The sequence below is a fragment of the Podarcis gaigeae genome (assembly GCF_964106915.1).
Source record: "Podarcis gaigeae genome assembly, chromosome: 4".
Lineage (NCBI taxonomy): Eukaryota > Metazoa > Chordata > Lepidosauria > Squamata > Lacertidae > Podarcis > Podarcis gaigeae.
In genome coordinates, this window is record NC_139677.1 from 38,770,160 (window position 1) to 38,793,082 (window position 22,923).

The 22,923-nt window shown below is 42.5% G+C and overlaps 1 protein-coding gene across 2 annotated transcripts in view; it reads left to right on the forward strand.

Annotated features, from left to right (window-relative positions):
• The window catches only part of STS (steroid sulfatase), a 102,890-nt gene that overhangs the window by 19,900 nt on the left and 60,067 nt on the right, over nucleotides 1–22,923 (forward strand). For both annotated transcript variants that reach the window (XM_083734402.1, XM_083734401.1), the window contains 5 exons: nucleotides 7,631–7,813; nucleotides 9,160–9,281; nucleotides 9,666–9,788; nucleotides 13,487–13,910; nucleotides 19,853–19,989. In XM_083734402.1, the coding sequence (XP_083590528.1) occupies nucleotides 7,668–7,813; nucleotides 9,160–9,281; nucleotides 9,666–9,788; nucleotides 13,487–13,910; nucleotides 19,853–19,989 (952 nt within the window). In that variant the 5' untranslated portion in view covers nucleotides 7,631–7,667. The remainder of the gene's footprint in view (nucleotides 1–7,630; nucleotides 7,814–9,159; nucleotides 9,282–9,665; nucleotides 9,789–13,486; nucleotides 13,911–19,852; nucleotides 19,990–22,923) is intronic.

The following is a 22,923-nucleotide window of genomic DNA, read 5'->3' on the forward strand; positions in this document are numbered from 1 at the left end:
CCATGCAAATATTGCTGAACTTCAACTCCCAACATTCCTAGCCATTAACTATGCTTGCTGGGACTATGGGAGTTCTAGTTGAGCAATATTGGCAGGACAGGTCAAGTCAGTTTATTGTGTTTTAGCAGACAGTCATTATACACATGAAAATAACAACAACAACAACAACAACAACAATAGAGATTTACAATTCTGCTCCATAACCTTTAAATGTTCCTTATATCTGCTGTACTTCATGCTCTTAAAATTTTGTAACAAGTGACTAAGAAATTAAATGTGTTGTTATTGGTGTTGTTGTTTTGAAATTCTTTCTACCCCCAGTTTTGTTGAGCTCTTTGCAATTGGCAAGGTGAAATATGTATGTCTTAGGTAGTTTAACATTTGTTTAATTAAAGATTGGTTTAAAAGCTGACAACGATTTCTTCCTTGGATATTTTCCATAATATAAAACAGCCACAATCTCTTTCCTAATGTATATATGTAATTATTGCTGTAGTTTACAGGTAATTAATAGTGTCTATGTTAATTGGGCTTCATACTGTCTACTGAAACATTCCTTTGGTAGCTTTGTTTGTAGTACCAGGATATTAACAGGACTTTTAATTAAATTGTGCTTTGATGAATATCAGATTCACATTTTATTTGGGCAACACAACAAATGATTCTTTGCTTGTGGAAGGCAGAGGTTGAGTCTCCAGTTTTTTAACCCAGGACTAATTTGCACTGCAAATAAACATACTTGGATTAATGTATTTGGTGTTTTCCGCGAACAAGTTTTTGTTGGTTTTGTTCCTTTTGCATTTTGAATCAAAGTGGTGCACCAGCAAAACATGTCCACTTGTGTCTTGAATTAATGATGCATCTCCTTTAATGGAAGCGTGCAAACATTAAATGTCTAGATAGATTACAATATTCTGTATTATTGTAGAATTATGCAAGCCAATTGATGCCATTGCTTTGACTATACGCCCATCTACTTTGGCGAAGTTGTTTAAGACATTAAAATTCCTAGGACGTCAAAGTAGTATGAGTCCCTTGTTATTCATGTAAATCTGCCTTTCTCGAGCTGGTGCTCTCAATGTACTTTGGACCACTTCCATCAGCCTCACCCAGCAAAAGCAATAGACAGGGATGGTGGCAGTTTTAGTTCAAACAAGGTTGGGGAAGATATAAAATCTGAGGCTGCTCCATATATCTGATTAAATGAGCATTTGTTGATTTATTTATATAATAAAGGTTCACTCTTGTCTCTCTTGATACCACAGTGTTGTTGTACAACTGTAAATCAGATCTAAGACATTCCATATAGCCTGGAAGTTCAGTAGGTGCATGGAATTTCATTTGACCTGACATAAGCACTCTTTGAGCCTGGCATAAGCACTCTTAGGATTCTCCTCAAGGCTAGTTTCCAATCCTTATATTCAGACACTGGAACCAGACTGTCATGAGTGAGAGGTGGCCAACAGCCCGGAGGAATAGGGCAGGGCCAGAATAAGGAGGTTATTAATTTCAGCCAGATGCTGAGGCAATTACATTGGAGAAGAGAGCAGCAGGCAGTCTCTTACAAGGGTAGAGACTGTGAGGATAAGCTCAGAGATTGGCTATATCCAGAATTTAAACTCTGTCCTGCCTGTAGTATTTTTAGAACTGGATGACATGCCGGATATGGACAGAGCTTTCTAAAGGTAGGATTGATCAGCTCCTATTCTAGAATTCTGAAGGATTGAATGTTTACCATTCCTATACTCTGTGCTCACCGGAGCCACAAAGTGAATGAAATCGGCTCCTTCTCAGCCAAGACTTACTGAAGTGTCCACATACAGTAGGGGTGGACAACATGCTGCTCTCCAGATGTTAGACTACAATTCCCACTTTCCATGACCTTTGGCCATGCTGGCTGGTGTTGATGGGAATTGTAGTCCAACAGCTATCCCTGACACTGGCTGATCTGATCTTTTCGACTCAGTTCAGAGAGAAGTGACAATGTACAGGTATTTTGAAAAATTGCTGATGCTCATTTGTTTTGTGGGATGGATTAAAACACATACACAAATGTACACTCACCCGAATTCTTTCTACATGTGTTACCTTATATTGCAATGTGCTCCATGCTTCCCTGAGTATAATGTTTATAGGTCAAGGCTTACCTCAGTGTGGCCTCCTGTGGAAGGAGATGCTCACATCACTCCCCTCTGACATGGTTTTGCCCCAATTCCTTCTCTATCAGGAAAAGAAAAAAGCTGTGTTTGTATTATGGTGATGACATTGGTTGAAGCCACATGTGAATCTTGAAGGAGTAGACCAGTGAGAGAATGGTCCCTCCTACGTCCTGCCCCAGGATGCTATCTGTGTCATATGATTGGCATCTGAGGTGACTTTGAGTTACAGCACAGCCAGATGTCTCAGGGATCCTGCCACAGATCATGTATGGGAGACAGTCTTCTAATTGCTTCCTTCACCACCCCACAAAAATAATAAAATGAACTACCGAAATAACAGGATACCCAGAACCTAGCTTCACATGTCCCAGTGGGCAGAACATAATAAGCATATTTGTTCAAACACACAAATGCCCATTGTTGGGTGTGTGGCCCAATTCTTATTCACTTCATGTCACTCCATGTACATTTTTTAAATCAAAAATTAATTATATGTGATTGTTAGTTATAGGCGTTCCTAGTGTAATATGGAATATTTTATTTTGTCAAATCTGACAAGTTTAATACTTGCCTTTCCTAGATACTCTTGATAACTCCTTGAACCAATTAATTTCTCACGGTTCCTTCTGTATTTATATGTTGATGTATTCCTCTGAATATTGATTCTCTTAGTAATAACATCTTCCATGCTAAACAAGAAAGCCAGGAGCAACACATCTAAAACACTTCTGCGGAATATTGAATTAAAGAAACATTGTAAAAAACAGGCAGTTATTCATTGCTTTGAAAAATGTGTTAGGGGGTGAAAATGGATTTGAAGGTTCTTCAAAACAAAGTGGGCTGCATCTGCTATGTGTTTCTGGAATGATCAAGTGATGACAAGCAGCTAATAGGTGAGAAGACTGAGCTTACTACTTTCTCAGCCTGTGAAAGTATGTGTACAGGATTGCAGATACTAATGAAGTGTCAATTTATTGTGTAGAAGACCAGAGGGGAGTGGGAAGATAGCAAATATTAGAAAGATCATTGTAAAGGAAAAAATAATATAGTGTGGTGTGATGGAATCAATCTCTGAGCATTCTTAGGCACAGGAGAAGGGGAGAAAGGTTTTGTATTATAGGTTTATACTGTTCATTCCCAGACTGGTTGAACATAACATTTCCCGTGTAGCATCTTGTATTGTTTGTGCTCTGTTGGCTCAAGGGTGGTTTCTATCAATGGGAGTATTTCAGTAACTGATGCTGGGACTATACAGATTCGTTTGAAAGCAGGTTTACTATCTTCGATGTCAAATGCATATTCAACAGGTTGCAATAACATTGATCGCTCCTGCCCTTATCCCTGGGCTCATAAATCTGTTTGGGATATCAATATCCTTTATACTAATAGCAGACCCATTCTCTGAGTACTGATCCTTATCAAGCCAACATCTACACACAAGGGAGAGATAGCAACAGGCTTGGAGAAAACTTAAGCTTTGCATAACAACAACAAAAAGCTTTAGAAAAATATTGAATATCAAGGGAACCATATTTGAATAATATGATCCTGCTTTGCAGGGATGCTGTGTGAATAATGTTATGCAACCACATGAACAGGACAGACCATGTGGCTCTTTCCCAATTGATTGGCAACTTCCTTCCCTGCATCCCTTCTCTGCAGGGTCCATATTGCATGAAAAAAGACCCACACAATCATCCCTTCTATGTGTTCATGCACGCCTAAACCTGAATGGTGGGATAGTACTACAAAGAATAGATATCCCATGCGCTGACACATGTGTGAAACAGCAGCATAGTCTGCCTTCAGCTGTGGCATTCTCTCCCCCCCCATAACATTTTATTAAAACTGGGAATCCTGTCCACCACCAGAAAAGGGCATTGCTTCTGGTGAAAGTCTTACACTAAAAGTGAAGCTGAACACTTAGTCGGTTTTGTTACAGGATAAGATAGCAGCTAATGCTTTTGCTTGCTTGTGAATGTTTCATTTTGCTTAGAGTGTGGCAGACGTCAATTATTTTTAATTAGACTGGCAAGCCCTTTTCCTTGAGGCTGACACAGTGACACCTACGAGGAATATTGTGCTTCTCAAACAGAGGCATTCTTTGCTGTCATCAAGTATGCACATTGGTTTATTGTTATGGAACATTGTGCAGTACTGTGCAAACTGTACTCTTCAAAAGATCTGGCTGGTCTTCAGGACTGCAGTTTTCTTCCCCAGAAAATATGAAATGAAAAGGGAGATGAAGCAATTGCTTCTTGCTGAATCAACATTCACTGCCAAGAGCATTTCAAGCTTTTCATCCCCTTTCTTCAGGCACAAACACACACCCAAACTTGAACCCCCTTCAGGTGTTTGTTTATTATGTTATCCATCTATCGTGTGCCTCCCTTGCTTCAGCCTGAATTTATGCATGGATGTTTGACTAGGAAAAATCTGCAAGTTGGATCCTCTTAACAGAGGGTCCATGTTGTGCTCGGCCCTGAAACTCTTCCCTAACCGGCTTGTGGGTGGGGCTTGCTCCACTCGAAATTGGTGGTGCCACAGTTATGCCAGTGGCCTTCAGCCAATCAGCAGCGTGGGCAAGGTTGGGGGTTGGGGGTATTTATTTGTCAATGTGACGTAGGGACCTCCTTTTGCTTCACGCTGCCAAACACCCGCCCGCCCACCCGTTAATTAGGTCGTGTTTGGCCTTGCTTTGGACTTCAGTTCGTCGCCTATTTTGGAATGGGGGCTGGGTAGGAATTTTTTCCAAAGTGGCAGATTGGCTGTGGACCCTTGGTTTTTGCCTACCTCTTAGCAATTGTCACAACGTTGTAAGGTTTGGTGGTTAGGCATTGGTTTAGGGGAATGTGGGGAGGGGAGGTGTGGCCATCACCTGCCCGTCCAATGAATAGGATATTCCGTTAAGGAATCTGGGGGTCTGGATCTCGTCTGAAGCCCAGAGAGGGGCTAGGATCATGCCAGGACCCCTAGGGGTGACCACCAGTCAATATACACTGACGGAGATCCCCCTGCTGGTTGTTTACCCCAGTGTTTCCCAACCGGTGTTCCGCGGCACACTAGTGTGCCGCGAGACTTTGCCTGGTGTGCCGTGGGAGGGAGGCGGGCTCCATGTGCTTAGAGCAACAGGCTGCCGCCCCAAGCCTCGCGCGCCCGACGGGAGCTCCTGCCGGGTGCGCAAGGCTTGCAGACACTCGCCCGAAGCACGGGGCACCCTCCGGAGGGCTCCGCGTGCTTCGGGCAACAGGCTGCCGCCCCAAGCCTCGGCGCGCCCAGCGGGAGCTCCTGCCGGGCGCGCAGGGTTGCAGACACTCGCCCGAAGCACAGGGAGCCCTCCGTAGGGCTCCCTGTGCTTCGGGCAACAGGCTGCCGCCCCAAGCCTTGCGCGCCTGGCAGGAGCTCCTGCCGGGCGCGCAAGGCTTGCAGACACTCGCCCGAAGCACGGGGAGCCCTCCGTAGGGCTCCCTGTGCTTCGGGTAACAGGCTGCCGCCCCAAGCGGCATATAGTCAATATAGGCACAGAGTTAATTTTTTAAACATTTTCTAATGGTGGTGTGCCTCGAGATTTTTTTCATGAAACAAGTGTGCCTTTGCCCAAAAAAGGTTGGGAAACACTGGTTTACCCTACCAGGCCTCCTGCAGGGTGGGGCAGGAGCCAGATATAGTTTGATACCAATGCCTAAGCCAATACCAGTCACATTTGTTTATTTTAATAAAGTTGTGGCCAAAGTATGCCCATTAACATTTAAACTAAATTCTGTCTCCACTATGTCTTTATTTCCATCAGGGATGGGTTTTGGGGCTCGAAGCACAAGCATACAGCTGTAGGCACATAAACTTTCATGTGATCTGAAACGCTATATACTGTAAGTGGAGCCCAGTTCACTTGGAAGCTGACACATGTAGGTTTTTCCCCCCTTGATGCCTCTCTGTTTAATTTTGCAAGCCCTCTGTATATCTCACATATGTGACCCCGATCACATCTTTAGTACAAGTTCAGTGCACAGTGTAAGTTTTTTCGACTGCCGTGTGCTCCCTACTCTTCCACTCCAAGAGAATGGTCTGTTTAGGTCTTCATATCCTGCTCCTGTGTTTGGGGTTTCACAATTTTATGGAGCTCTCAAGAAGCTGTTTGTTCACTAGTTTGGAGTGCACTACTTTGGGCTTGGGCAATGCCTTGCGTGTCAAGGCCCCGAGACCTCCCCCCATCTGCTGAATAATAAAACACATGGACACCAGTATTTTAGGTTAATGGGTGAATTAAGGCCACAACTTTATTGGTTACAGAATGTGAGTGGTATTGACTTAGGCATTGGAATTGAACCAACTATATCTGACTCCTGCCCGCCATGCAGGTAGTCCAGTAAGGGTCAATCACCAGTAGGGGGAGCTTTGTTGATGTTCATCAACTGAGAGCTCCTTCAGGGTCCCCGCTGGGGTCGTGGCATGGCCCTAGCCCATACCAGGGCTTCGGATGAAAGCCACATCCGCGGATCCCTTTAACGGAATAACCTTAAAGAGGAGGGGCAGGCTATGGCCACAACCTCCCCTCCAATGAACCAGGTTTTACCAGTTCATAAACCGCCAAACCTTACAAAGTTGTGACAATTGCTACGAAGTAGGCAAAAACCAAATGACTGGTGCCAATTTGCCAAGTGGAAAAATTCCTACCAGGCCCCCTCAACAGGTGGCTAACCGAGGTCCATAGCAAGGCCAAGGTGTCAAACGCATGTAAAGAGGGTGGGAGGGTGGTTGATATGGAAGCAGGAACCAAGAGGAAATTCCCCTGGCTGCTTAAATGCTGTAAGCCACCCCCACCCTGGCCAACCGGATTGGTCAGCCGGGGGCCGGGACATGGCTGGCACCTCTCTATGATACGGGGGCACTTCCAAGCCCCCACTGTGCACAGGGAGAGCATGTGGCCTGCCTGCAACACCGTCCCACAGGGAAGTGGAGCGGCCTTCTCAGCTTCCTTAAGCAGACTGTCAGTTTCACCAGCATAAACAACTATTAGGTTCTTTAGGTATCCTAAAATCACGTCCTCACCTTCGCCTAGATGGAAAATGTGAATATACCTTAATACTACTTTATGTCAGATGGTAATTCCACAGAATTTTTTTTTGCAAGAAAGAACATTTTGGAAAAAAATATTCAAAAGTCCTTGAACATCATCTAATATGTGAAAGATTGACTCCTATTGTTTGCTACATTTCAGCTTTTCTCTTTCAGCAAAACTATGAAAGGAAATATATTAAAATGTTTTAAAATGCGAAAGGTCGGACTCAACAGGCTGCTTCTAAACTTTAATAACACGAGTAATTGCTAGAACTGTGTTTCCTTTTCATGGTGTTCTCATTGTAATGGCAAGGTCAATTATTATGCCGATTATGAAAATAAATATAAAGCAACATTTTATATTGTTTTATATAAACAACAAATGTATAAAACAAATTTCTTTTATCAAACAGGTAACTTTTTGAAGCATCCTTGCCCTAAAGCAGCAGAATGATGATCCTTCTTCCTGTGATGCTTTATTTGTGGCCTGTAAGCAATGCTATTAACGAAAGGATTTCAAAGCCCAATATTGTATTATTCATGGCTGATGATCTTGGCATTGGAGACCTGGGATGCTATGGAAACACAACTTCAAGGTTTGCCAACACACTTGATGATATATATGTACATTTGGCTTTAGCTACAAAAGAGATTGTTCTGGGCAGAGAGCTTGTGGAAGATCACAACCACAATTGTATTAGGAAATAGAAACATGTCCCATGGTTTGGTTGATTCATGCAAGTGCATCGGTGGTGTTAGTCCCATCCTAATCCAAGTAAGGATTAGTGAAACTGGTCTTAAGGGGATGGCTTTATGTCTCTCCCCCCCCCCCCACTTGTGCCACTACTGATAAGAAAACAACAGTAAAAACCCAAAGGGCAGCTACCTAAGCAGCAGAAAATAGCACAATCTTTTTTTAAAGGTGTAGCAACAGACCCTCCGAGTGTCCCTATATCCCAGGGACAGTCCCGAATTTATAAAACCCACCCTGGTTTCTGATTTGATCCTAGAATGTCCCGCTTTTCCTTAGAAATGTCGGAGAAATGTTGGATGTGCGCACCGACCCCTCTCGCTCTCCAGGCTTCAGGAAGCTATCAGCAAGCCTGGGGAGCCCGCGGCAGAGTGCCCCGCACTTCGGGCAGATATCTGCAGCCTAGGGAGCCCTGTGGGAGTTCTGGAGCACGGGGCGCGCTGACGCAGAGCACCCTGCGCTTTGGGCAGATATCCTTTTCTCCTCTAAAAGCTACGGTAGGTGCGTTTTTAAAAGCTCGGGCTTCCCCCACCCCAGCCCCGCGGCTGGGGGGGATTTTTTTTTCTTTAGTTCCCCCCAAAAAAACTAGGTGCGTCCTATGGGCCGGTGTGTCCTATAGGGTGAAAAATACGGTAAATGCAGAAATTCCAAACAGTCCTCAAAGATAACCCCATGTACATTACAGTGGTCAGAGCACAAACACACTGCAAGATTAAAACGCAGACATGTTGGTTCTTAGTGTATTGATTTTGATTTGATGATTGAAATGTTAAAAGAAAAAAGGACTATGGACTCAGCTATAAAGCCGCAAATAAAAAAATAAAAAAGTGTGTTGTAAAGTTCAATATACAAATGTGAAACTAGATGGAGACAGTGAGCTATGCCAAATTCAATGTATTTTTCAAAATGTATTTTTTTAAAAAAGCATTTTCACAGCATTTTTTATATGTGTGTAAATTCCACCTATAACTGGCTGCAACCCTAGACAAATGTAGACACACCTAATTGCATTCACTCCAATGATCAAAGGTGCACTCAATTCACCATAAAATTTGGCTTCATGTTGGATTTGTATGACACCAGCTGATGCACTATAAACCATAATGAGAACTTTAAATAGTCTGAACTCACTCGTGTTTACATGTTCAGAATACATGCCCTTGAATTTGTCTTCTTCTTTTTTCCCTCCAGGACTCCTAACATTGACAAGTTATCTAAAGAAGGAGTAACACTAACTCAACACATAGCAGCCGCACCACTATGCACCCCAAGCAGGGCATCTTTCTTGACAGGCCGCTATTCTGTCAGATCAGGTAAAGGATGTTCTTACGCCATTGTTAGATATCAGGGCACAGCAATTCAAAGTAGACATGGAGAGGAACAAAGCAGAAGAGCCACCACTGCATCCCTTGTACTGCTGGGTCTTGGCCAACACAGAAGGCAAGGGCATCTTAACTTGTCCACCACACCAGCTCTAGGCTGGCATAGCTGTGGAGTCTGATGATCAGTCCCTTGGGGGATCTGCAGGGCTCTTTGCCTGGACTTAACCATTCAGGGTGCTTTACTTTTACCTTAGACATGCATTCATTGGTTTCAGTGCGTCTCCTCATCTATGACCAGCGTTATATATCACTTAAAGTGTGTGCTAATGAAAACTGGTTTGCCTCCTATTTGAAAGTAATTTTTGATTCCTTCAGGAATGGCTAGCCTGCACAAAGTTGGGGTCTTCTTGTTTTCTGCTTCTTCTGGTGGACTCCCTATGGAAGAAATAACATTTGCTAAACTTCTCCAGCAGAGGGGTTATTCTACAGCTCTCATAGGTATGGCTGATTAACATGGTTCCTTTATCTATTGGTCTTAAGAAATTTATATCCTGCTTTTCTGACCCAGACTTGACCCTCAAAGCAATCTACATATTAAAGATGGGCTATCAACTAAGTAAATAAAGCAATTAGGAAAGAAAAAAAACTGGAAATGCCTACAGAAATTCCAAACAATAAAATATAGTCACTGAGACTTTCTGAAATAACTCTTTCTTTGAATATGACTTTTCAATGCAGGAGAAAATTCTTTGGGGTGAAGTTAACCATTAGTGTAGGGACGCAGGTGGCACTGTGGTCTGAACCACTGAGCCTCTTGGGCTTGCTGATCAGAAGGTCGGCGGTTCGAATCCCCGTGACCACAACCCCGTGACCATTGCTCAGTCCCAGCTCCTGTCAACCTAGCAGTTTGAAAATACGCCAAAAAAAGTGCAAGTAGATAAATAGGTACTGCTCCAGCGGGAAGGTAAATGGCCTTTCTGTGCACTGCTCTGGTTTGACCAGAAGCGGCTTAGTCATGCTGGCTACATGACCCAGAAAAAACTGTCTGTGGATAAACGCTGGCTCCCTCGGCCTTTAGAGTGAGATGAGTGTGCAACCCCAGTGTCATTTGTGACTGGACTTAACTGTCAGGGGTCCTTTACCTTTACTTTAGCCATAAGTAGTAACAGCAGCCCCACACCTTGCCTAAACAGGAAATGGCAGCATTAGATCTGTGAGATGGTTATAGTCCACCTGACAAGAAGATAAGAAGCATCACACCCCACTGTGATCAGTGATCAGGAATACCTAAGCCAAAACTAAGCTTAACGGGAAACAGAACATTCAGGGGGACGACAAACCCACCTAGTGGCTGTGCCCCCTTTTGTAGGATCAGATACATTAGCAACCAAAAATACTGGCCTAACTTATCCAACCTGATTTACTTTCCACCATGAGGGTAAAAATAAAAACAAAATAATGGCATCTGCATTTCCAAACGCTTTTGAGGAAACTAGGCACAAATTTAAAAATGAGAATGTTCACTTAAAACAATTGATAGCCTTTGCATTCGCTTGTGGATTCAAAAGTGCAGTTCCTGAAAACGAGATGCTGAACACATGCTGCAGTTTCCATGGATATTATGGTCATGGAATAAAAAGGGGGGGGTGCTGCAGATATAAAGGTATTGGATCCATATGTATGTAGCCCTAATCTTGAATCACTGTTTCAAGATCCCATATTATTTGTTTGCTTATTTCTTTTTTCATTTGAAGAGTTTATACATTGCTCTCCAAACAGTAGTCCTTTAGCCTGGCTAACATACCTCTCAGTCAACATGACAACAATAAAACATTGATCGCTCACATAAAAATAAAACAGAAGAACCAGAGAATAATAATAGCAAGATTAAAAGAATGGTTGTTTCTTGCTACATTATTAGATAAATATCTGTAATTTATCCTATTTTATTTATGAATCTTTTCTAAAGCATTTACAATCTGCTCAATGTTTTAAAATCCCTACTCAGTATGCAACATGAAAAACCCAATATCATTAAAACAAACGTGCTGCATAAAAGCAGTAAAAGAGTAGTATAAAAACAAAGAAAAATAATGCATACACAGGGTCTGATCTAGTGGGTCAGGAAAAGCCTAGGCAAAATGTAGGTCTTTACAAGATTTCTGAAGCAGCTAATTGTAATATACACACATACACACAGCTTAATTGCAGGCCATAGAACCCAAATGTATCACATATAGAAGATGGAAGGGCATCTCATTGTATAAGGGAAACAGCAGGAAATGCGCATTTTTGATAAAGCGTGTTCTCCTTCATGGAGAGCACGTGTTGCGGTGGGGTCTGCTGAGCCACCCCTTGTTACCAGGCAGGGTCTCTAAAGATGGCCTGGGGCAGTGATTGGTTCACTGGGTTGCTGGGGTAAAAGTTATGTTGCAATTTTGGTGGGAGGGGTAAAATGTTTAAATACTCTGCACGCAGCATGGAGCTTTCTCTTTGCTGTGTGCAACGGATCACCCGCCCACCCGCCCTTGAGTAAGGGGTTGTTGCATTGACCTTGCTATGCCTGTCATGGGGTCGTCTGCCGTTGGGGCAGGGGCTTGGTAGGAATTTTGTCCATCTGGCTGATTGGCTGGGCCATTTGGTTTTTATCTACTGCGTAGCAAATCGTCACAACTTGTAAGGTTGTGGTTAGGCATTGGTTATAAATTGGTGGAGGAGGGGTTAGGATAGGCTGGGCCTGCCCCTCCATGGTTGCTGTGGAAAGGGAATTCCGTTAAAGGAATCCTGGGGCTTGCCATCTTTTCGTCCAATCCCTGGAATGGGACTAGGGCCAGCAAGCCTTCGGGGAGCATGTGGATGAGAATTGAGGGTCTGTGACTCAGCTCCATTTCTCCCCGACTTGCTTTCCCCCGCACTTTCGGTGGTGCCCGGAAGTCAGTTCTGTCCCCAGGCGGGGGGACAGATAGTCTTAACCAATGCCTAAACAACCACTCACGGTTTTGTATTTAAATAAAGTTGTGGCCAAAATTATGCCAAAAACCTTAAACAAAAATTAAGTGTGCGTTGTGAGTTATTTGGGGGGTGGCTTGGGGACCTTGACACGCAACTGCCCTATGATGTTCTGTAGGATGCTGTACTGCAAGTAGAATTTTCCCCAGAATATTATAATTTACTCTCTGGAAGTTAAATAGATGTAATGCTCGAGTTGTCCTTGGGTTATTAAATCATGTGTGCTTTCTTGATGGGAAAACTATAGTACGGATCTTGAAAGCTCTGTTAATTTCATTATTACAGTCATCTACATTCACTTCAATTAACTTATTCATGGAAGCAGCTTACAACTCACCTTGCCATCTAGCCAGCTTTAAATTTACTCGCACAAAAGCAGTCATTTCAACTTGAAATGTAATGTTGATATAGCGCTGCACTTTGATGATATGAGGCCTTACCGCTCTGCCTGACACCCTGTGAAATTCCAAATTAATCATAAGAATCGGAAAATTCTCTGAAGAGTAAGAACAAAGAACAGGAGCGTGAGAAGAGCCCTGCTGAATCAGGCCAAAGCTATCTAGCTCATCATCCTGTTCTCACAGTGGCAAACCAGATGCCTGTGGCAAGCCAGGAAGCAGGACCTGAGCATAGCAGCTCTGCAGTGTCCAGTAGAGTGATGAAAACGTGTACAAAAGATGCATATTTATTTATTTATTTATTTATACATACATACATACATACATACATACATACCCTGGCCATCTGGCTGGGTTTCCCCAGCCACTCTGGGCCGCTTTCAACAAAGTATTAAAACAGTAGTCTGTTAAACATTAAAAGCTTCCCTAAAGAGGGCTGCCTTCAGATGTCTTCTAAAAGTGAGGTAGTTTGACATCTTTGGGAGGGCGTTCCACAGGGCGGGTGCCACTACCAAGAAGGCCCTCTGCCTGGTTCTCTGTAACTTGGCTTGTCGCAGTGAGGGAACCGCCAAAAGGCCCTCGGTGCTGGACCTCAGTGTCTGGGCAGAACGTTGGGGGTGGAGACGCTCCTTCAGGTATACTGGACCAAGGCAAAAATTGCACAAAATTTGCACAGAAGAGGAAGGAGGTGTTCCAATTGTATAGATATATGCATACAGTGGAAAAGATACAAGTCTACATTTTTTTAAAAATATCTGTATGAAATATGTGTGTTTCCCCTGCATTTAGGAAAATGGCATCTTGGGATTAACTGCAACAGCAGTGATGACTTCTGCCACCACCCTTTAAATCATGGATTTGATTACTTCTACGGGGTGCCTGTGAACAATCTTAGGGACTGTAAACCTGGTCACGGAAGCGTGTTTAGTGCTGGACTGAAGATGCACACTCGTGCAGCACTCCAGACCACAGCAATTGCTCTGATCTCTTTGGCGGTTCTGAATTACATTGGCCTTGTCAGAGTTCCCCGCAGAGTACTGGGCTACTTCTTCTTAATAGCTGCAGTGATAGTTGGAGTTTTGCTGCTCTTCTTTTATAACTTCCGGAATCTTAACTGCTTCTTGATGCGAAATCACAGTATTATCCAACAACCCTGGAACTATGAGAACCTCACTCAGAGATTCACAGAGGAAGCCAAAAGATTCATAGGAAGGTAAGGGTGTTCAGTTTTAAAGTGTTCGAATTTCAGAGTGATAGCTTGTTTACAAAGGTGCCTGTGATTTGGCAGGTGAACAAAGCACTACTCATTTCCCATCCATTTGTGGCGGTATTGTTGAAAGGTAACAAATTGAGCGTGAAGACAGGAAGGGGCCATATATTTGTAGACACCCTCTAATTCAACCCAGAACTTCATCTGTGTTCATTCAGAAATCTCTGAGGTTCAGCTCCTTGCATGAATTCTTACTCTTCTCTCCCCATCCTGCCTACAAACTACTCTCCAAAGTCCCAGTCCTTTCCTTGAATTCCTGCTCTGATCTCTAGGCCCTGCCTTTACATTCTACAGCTCAGGATTGCTGCTCAGCTTGTTGTCATGAAGTCAAATGGCGGCCATCAGCTTACCAGGGACACAGAAAATCTCCTGGATCTGCTGTCTGTGTAACACCACCAATGGGCTGTCAAGATCCTGGAGGCCTCAGCACATGGCTGGTAGTTAGTGTTAATGGTGGTGACTCACAAATTTTGCAGCTTGCTCTATATAATCTAAGGGACGCGGGTGGCGCTGTGGGTAAAACCTCAGTGCCTAGGGCTTGCCGATCGCATGGTCGGCGGTTCGAATCCCCGTGGCGGTCTTTCGGTCCCAGCTCCTGCCCACCTAGCAGTTCGAAAGCACCCTAAAGTGCAAGTAGATAAATAGGTACCGCTTTATAGCGGGAAGGTAAATGGCGTTTCCGTGTGCTGCGCTGGTGCCGGTTCGCCGGAGCAGCTTCGTCACGCTGGCCACGTGACCCGGCCTCTTAAGTGAGATGGGCGCACAACCCTAGAGTCGGACACGACTGGCCCGTACGGGCAGGGGTACCTTTACCTTTACCTATATAATATAGAAAGATGTATTGTATACTAATCTATTTGTCCACCTTGCCAAATATTGTCCACTCTTGACTGTCAGCAGCTGTCCATGTTCTCCAGCAGAGGTCTTTTGTAGTCACAGTGCATGAGGTAGTCGTTGGGTGGGTGCCACCCTCACAGCTGTGGAGGTTCTGCTACTTGCCAGGACCAGGATGGTTTAGTGAAGTGGTGAGGAGAGTACCAGGTTGGCAGTGGCTCAAGAGGGTGGGTAAGGATCATGTGGTCTCTTGTGCTCTTGTGTTAATTTGATGGTGCAGTGAACCGGACTTTGAGGGCCAACCCAGACTTCCTCCAAAATTTCATGGGAATGCAATATGAAGGGAGGTACCCTGAGGAGGAGCAACCCCCTGTTTAGATACACAGGTGTGGGTCCCCAGTAGGCTTGTCATTTTTATTTATGCAAGGAAAAGAGGTCTAGGATAGGCGTAGGAAAACTTGGCCCTCCAGATGTTTTGGGACTAAAACTCCCATCATCTCTAGCTAACAGGACCAGTGGTTGGGGATGGTGGGAGTTGTAGTCCCAAAACATCTGGAGGGCTGAGTTTGCCTATGCCTTGTCTAGGAAGTAAGTGTTGCACTCTACTCTGCCATAAAACTATAATTTGGAATAGCATTCCACCCTGGAAGTTGTGTTTGATATCTTGGTGTTGATTCTGGCACTGAAAAAAACAACAATGAGGTGCCTCTGAGCATGTGCAGAGTACTTTCCCCTCTGTACTGCAGAACCGCAGTCAACCCTCACACATCTGCAATTAGAGGAAAGGAATTCTGGGATTTGACTTCCCAGCTCTGGGTTTCTGGGAGGTGTCTTCTACCTGTCTTCTACCTACACATTTGTATCCACAGTCATCAATCTAAATTTCCTATGTCTTCACCACCACCCTGCCTTGCCATCCCAGTCCTGGAAGCAGCGGCACTGCTGCACCCAGCCTCATGCACCATGGCTGGTCTTTTGTATCACCTGTTTTGCTAGGCATCGAACCTGGGGGTCTTCTGCATGCAAAGCATATACTCCAGGTATGGCCCCAAGCTGGGCTGGCTGCTAGAAACTAGCACGGTGAAGATGCATTTTGCTAAAGTGAGCACCTCTCTAAAAAGGAAGACAAAGGAGATATACATGAGTCCCAGTTATATCCAACAGAACTTATTATTTTCCATCTATATAGCACATTAATTTCAATTTACAAGTGGTTAATGGTGTAAAGACAGCAGCCCTCATGTGTTAATTATTTTAATTAACACTATAGTCAGTGCATTTGACACTCATGCCTTGCTAGAGCAGTCTTTAGGAGATGTTACCACTTTTAAAGGGAATTTACTTCTTTCGAATTAGTCTAGAAGCTATTGTTTTCTCAGTGCATTTCTGCACTGGGATGTCGAGCCACTACTGTTGGAGAAAAAGAAACAAAATCACATTCACCTAACTCTAAATGGAAAAAAGAATGCTTCTTAAGCACTTTTCTTTTAAAAATTGGTGAAGCTTCTGATTTTTCTGAAATGTTGTGTGGCAACAGCTTAGAAAACCATCTGTGGGGTAGCCCACAAGAATTATGAGTGAAACGTTTGTTTTATATGTGGGATAATAGAGAATGGAGAGAGTGAGCATTTGCAAGAAGAAGAAAAGTTGGACATTTGCTTGAGACTGACAAAGCCTGTTTATAGTCTCATGGATAGCAAAGCATATATCATTCTCTGATGCTGTATATCTGAAGATTTAAGGCTGTGAAATAGGGATGAAAAAGTAAATGTCAAAATGTATGTAGCTGTTTGAGGGCATAGAAAAATTACTCTGCATAGGAATAGATAACTGAGACATACAATTATTTTGTTTAAAAATATATAAATCTTAACCTTTGAATGGAAGCCAAGCTCTTCTCATTTCTATTCTATATTTGAACAAGATAGTAAAACTCAGCTTTTATTTGTTCCTGACACTTCAGGTTTTTATTTTACACTCATGTTTAAATTTAGTCCTACTTTTAAATGCCATTTTGATATGACACACTTAAAGCTATAAAATGGGAGCTGTACCAACATCAAACTCTCTTTGGCTTAAATAATATTTTGTTTAAATGGCACACTTTTCAGTTTTATAGTTACAAGCAGGGCATTTTTTCAGCCGGAACCTGCCAGAACTCCTCTCAGGTGGGCACCATTGCCATTGTAGGAGAACAAGGGAGGCGTCCATTTTGAGTTCCGGTGCCTCTTTTTCTAGAAAAATAGCACTGCTTACAAGTATATGTAGTTTACTAGTGAGAAGGCCATAAAGCGTTTCTTTTTGAGGTATGAGCTTTTAAAAATAATAGTATATAACAAGCAATTCCATAATTAAAGAGTGCAAAATGAGTACATAGATATGCAGAGAGGGCATTATTGGAACCTGGCAAGTCCCATATCCTGGCCCGCTGTTCTTCTGCTTTGCTATTTCTGCCTATTCACCTGCCCTCTACCAGTGAGAGAAAGAAACAGAGAGAGCAGTAGGATCCTCATGTATTTTCTTACTATGTGACATGGTGACAACTGAGCCCATTTGCAAAGAAATAAAGAGAAGGGGGAGCAGTAAGGAAGAGGAGGAGCCCAAGCAAGGAGAAGGTGTACCAACAGCATCCTATGGTACCCTCCAGTTGGCATGCTAGAGGCATTCCATAAGTCCACAAATCTGCATTAACCCATAACCAGTGGACCCAAAATCCATTTTTTCCAGGTACTTACTTCCATCCCTTGCAAGGCCTCCAAGTATTTATCATGAGGCATTTTAATCCAATTCACATTTTATCAAAAGGGAAATGGTCAAACTTTAAAGTTTGACCCTTAAGTTCAATATAAGGTGGAATTCAGAATGTATCTGCAGATTTTGGACTTTTTCAAAAAAAATTAACAGGATTTTTTTTTACTGTTCTTATTTTATTTCTATTTGTATTGTTTTGTTCACCAGTCTGGTGTCCTTAGGAAGTATGCTAGATTGAAATGTAATATTAATAAGGATACCAATATGGCTCCTGGCAGATTATGCCTGAGGGAATGCAGGTCTCAACAGAAGAGTTGTTGCTAATCTCTGTTGTAATGCCACCTTTATTTGGTTCAAGGAAGCCTGGCGCCAGTTTCAACAGGCCTGGCACTCACTAGGCATACTTGCTGCAACAGCTGAAGAAACGAACCTATGCTGCCAATTCTCTTACTGGTCTACTTGCTGAAATAGCAGCTTGAAGGCTCCTTTCCTCCATTCAGGCTTTGGGACGGTAATAATAGGAGCCATGTTGGACACCAGAATAGTACAATTCTCAGAACCCTTAACAAACACAGTTCTCGGGATTCTTTAAGGGAAGCAATGCACTTTAAATGTGCTTTAAAGGTATGGTGTAAATGTAAACAATTGCTAATGGAGGCCACTCCATTTCAAGCTTATTGATGCTTCTTTCCTTTCCATAAAACAAGACATACATGAGAAAGGAGGATGGGGGGTTACTCAGGTTCTTTTTATCTCAAAAACTGTGACACACACAGAGAGAGGAATATATTTAACCACCATGAAGAAGAATTATTCATATGTTAAACAATGTTGTATTGGGCTTCTAAGGTTTCATGGCCATATGAATGTGTATGATGTTTTATTTATTCAAGCTCAGAGTTTACTTTCTTGTCCCCTCAATGAATAAAACTTAAGGTGTGTTGAGAAAGGAAGGTCTTGGTAAATTGTGTAGAAGGGAATGGCAATAAATTTTCAAAGGAGCTGTTTGCTGAAGTGCTTCAGTTAATAAAACAGGACTTTAACTGTTATTGTCAAATCTCCCTCCCACTTACAAGCCGGTGTGCCATTCTATTTTCAAGGTTACAGAAGAGGTAATCAGTTATGATCCCCACCAGGGTTTGGTGTAAGAAAAATAGCCATCTCTGATTTTCTAATCGAAAGGATATTAATAGGTGAGATTCTTTACCTGAAAGCTAGCTGTCAATCAGTGCTGGTAGACTGAAAAAGCAAAAGCAGTGAATGGTTTTAAATCCATTGGTATGAACCATTGATTAGATACCTGTTCTTGGAGTAAGAACTCTGTGTTGTAGTGGCATCCTTTATATTGCTTCTGGGGTTGTTATCTCCTGAAAATGGGCATTTGTAATAGAAGTGGTGACTTGTACCTGTCCTGTATTTATCGCTCTAATCCTATGTTCCTATTAGATGCCTGTTGCAAGAGATATAACTTCTCCTTTGCTACTGTTTTTAATCAACCTGCCTTAGTTATTTGGTCCTACTACATGGGAAATGGGATTGCTGTCTTGCAATTTTAGCTTTGGGCTCTCAGGATCTCTGTTTGATTCATTACTATGTGGTAGATGACAAGAGTTAAGTATTTCCATTCCCAGTCACAACTTCTTGCATGGGAAGGAAGATGACAGAAACATTGCTGTCTGGATAATATGTATAAAATTATTTTTTTGTACAAGGCAAATTATGCAACATGTAATTGTTTGTGTATTGTGTTTATTATGATTTATAGTGCAATCCTACACAGGTCTACTCAGAAACAGGTTTCACTAAGGCTTATGGGTATAGGATTGGAATCTTTATCAACTAATAAAATGTACTTATTTTCAAAATGTATGCCCTGCATTCTCAAGGCAAGAAACCCTTCCACTGGTGGCTGGTGTGAGAAATTCAGGTCTTGATCCTCGGTGCGAGTGAAGGGATATGTTACGAATCATTGTTCTCACTCCTGACACTTTAGAGGACATGGTTTTACAATGAGAAAGCCATTTATTTTGTTGCACGGAACTTGTTGTTTTGGGTTCCTTTGGGAGGAAAGGTTGGATATAAATTAATAAATAAATGGGAGTCAAGTCACAGAGAAATGACCTCAAATATATCTGAATGGTGGAACCATAATGACCCAACAATTCTCTAGAGAAGGTGACCAAGAGAAAAGCTCCAAAAGCTGTTTTTTATTTGTATAAGGGTGGCAATTGTTTTTATGTATGCCTTGTATTGCAATTCACTGCATATTATATTCTCTCCTCTCTCTTTTTCTGTTTCAGGAACACCAATGCACCATTTCTTCTTTTTGTGGCTTACACTCAGGTCCATACAGCTCTTTATGCATCCCAAGCTTTCAGAGGAAAAAGCAAACATGGATTATATGGAGATGCCCTGGAAGAAATGGACTGGAGTGTAGGTATGTTATGAGGCTTTACATCACCTGAGTTAATTGCCTTTTAGAAATATATGTAGCTTTTTTATTTATTTATCTGAAAGCATTGCTAAACTGCTTAATATGTCAGAATTCTCCAAGCGGTATTTATTTCACAACATGTATACAGCCCTTGGTCATAATAAAACGTCAGAGTGCTTTTATGAAAAGAGTAAAACAATAAAATTATCAGTAAAAAGCAGTTAAAACAAGTATTCAGAATATTAGAAAAATAATTAAAATCATTAATAAACTAAAAACCGATAGAAACACAGGTCAGCTTCTGAACTTGTCTGAACAGGCACACCTGAACAAAAAATCTTAAGCAGGTACAGAGAAGGCGACTGCCTGATCCCCATAGGCAGGGAGTTCCAAAGTTCCTGTACTGCACACTAAAATATCTGTTTGTTACAGCCTTCCCAACTTTATCCCTTTTCACACATACAAATGAAACACTGGCAGCCAGCTGGTAGAGACTGCACAGGTCTTTGCCGGCACTTGCAGCATCTAAACCTACTGTCAGCCTTGGTTCCCTTTTGAAATCAATGGCAGCTAAGTGTGCTTCTCCTTCTGCTAGACTGTATCCATTTGTTAATGCTAGTTATTATTTTGCATTCTAACATACAAAGTGGTGACTTTTCATAAAGGATGGCATAAGACAAACAAGAAAGAGCAAGAAATTGCTCAGGGCACAGAGTCTCGCAATGCCCAGGCTTCCAAGGAATGCTAATATACCAGTTTCTGCAAAGGGTCCTGATTTATTTGTCAGCGTATTGGAACGACTCTCCATTTCTAGGGGTAATCATCTGTGAAAACAAGTTCGTGCTTGAAACAATCAAGCTGAAGAGCAGCAACACTAAAAGATAATATTCACCTTTCATTCCTCCCACCCGTTCACCTCCAACTCATTTCTGGTTCAATAAAGCAAAGTACAAAATTATTTTCAGTAAACAATGCCATATTTATTAAATTACCGCAAACTGACTTTCACCTCTGCAGTAGATGCCTGCTTTATAAGGAACTGTGATGGGATAATGAGCTGCTTGTGCGTAAAAGCTTGATCCCTCTGGGGTTTGGCTGGTCACCCAAACCTAGGCACTAACGGAGCCCCCAAAGCATGACTCCGTCAGTCGCTGGTAGAATCCGACAGTGGGCGTCTACGGAACTTACTCCAACATAAAAGTTGTTTGACGGACATGCGCCTCCTGGACTCTCTGCGTGACAGCTTCCGGCGAGGGGTGGGGGTTGCTAAAGGGGGTCTTGTTACCTCCTCACTGTTCTCACTAGAAGTATCCCAGAGCCTCTCCCCCGATTCCCTTTCCGCTGGAACTCCTGCTCTCCCCCTACTGGTTCCTTCTTCTGCTGTAGAGTCTCTCCTATTCTCCTGGAGCCTCTCCACCACCTGTCCCTCCGATGGCAGTTCCCTGACAGGAACATTGAAACGGCACGCTCTGATTGCGAGTGTACAGAGTTCAACCTCATTCACATTTCTAGTCCAAATTTAGCACCAAACTTCCGCTTATGAATTGCAAGAACAATGCAAGGCTACAGTGATTGGTCTCTCCCCCCCCCCAAGAATGTAGTTTTCTCATGGCAACTAGTATTAATATAGGAATGTAGGAAGATGCAGGAACGTAGGAGATGACGAGGATTGATGCTCTACCCAAAATTACTGTGTAATCTTTATTGAAACACAGGAAATAGTGGTCTACCACTCAGAATTCAGTAATTTTACCAATAATTTCTCCAGGATTTAGTTGGCTAATACCATAGAACTTCTCGTAACTCATATGTTTATGGTGCTCATTCTTTTTTAGTCAGGAAAGCAGTGGCACTCATTATCCAGTTTTTCAGGTAAACCCATAACTATACTGGAAGGTTTTGAATACAGGGACCTGTGTGCATTCTTTCATTTCATTGTAAAATCAAATTACAGTTTTTGCATAAAAATTGTAATGATACCAGTTCATTGTGGAAATATATCACTCACAAACATTCAGGCTTACTGATTTTTATTTTTATTTTGAAATTCCTCTGTAGCATGTGTGATAGTAAAAAATGTATACTGGGCAGATTTGATAACATCACTGAGTACTGTGGTAGCAATTAATCTTGAACAAATCCAACAAATAGTTGTATTGTTCAGAAAACAATGGGAGGCACTTTTTTGTTTGCATAGTCATTTATCAAATCAAGAGACACGCTCAGACTTTTTGATACAATTGAAAACAGCCAGTGAGTGATGAGATGACCAATAAATTGGAAGGGAATAAACCAACATATCCAAAGCTATGATGGATGTTCCCACTCCCTGACTGTTAAGGCATTTATGAATTGCTATTTGAAATAGTTTGAAAAGTGAAGCTACAGTCATCAAATAATGACTCTTGTAAGCAGTGCCAGATTTACGTATAAGCTAAACAAGCTGTAGCTTAGGGCCCCAATCTCTTGCCCCCCCCCACAAAAAAAATCAAAGTAAAAAAAACCTGGATGTACATTTCCAAAATATAAGATAAAAAATAAAAAATAAAACCTACATACAGCAACAGAGTTTTGTGTTGTGTTGGCTCCTATGATGTAAGTAATGCCCCTACTGCTTGCCTGCTCTCTAAAATATCACTGGTTTGCTCATTTCTATATATAAGGTGCCTACATTCTGCATGTGCAAATGGCTTTATATATTAGGTCCATAAATTATCATATTTCATATATTCAACACAAAAAACAGCAACAATTTGTTGATGACCAAGCAGCGGCGTAGCATGGGTTGTCAGCACCTGGGGCAAGGCAAGTAATTTGCACCCCCTAACCCCTAACCTGCCGCCACTGCCAGCTTCTTCTTGCTGCTGCCTGGTCTGGTCTGGTGTGGTTCTCTCCTGAGCTCAGTGCTGCGCTGGGCGGCCGCTGCACTGTCCCTCC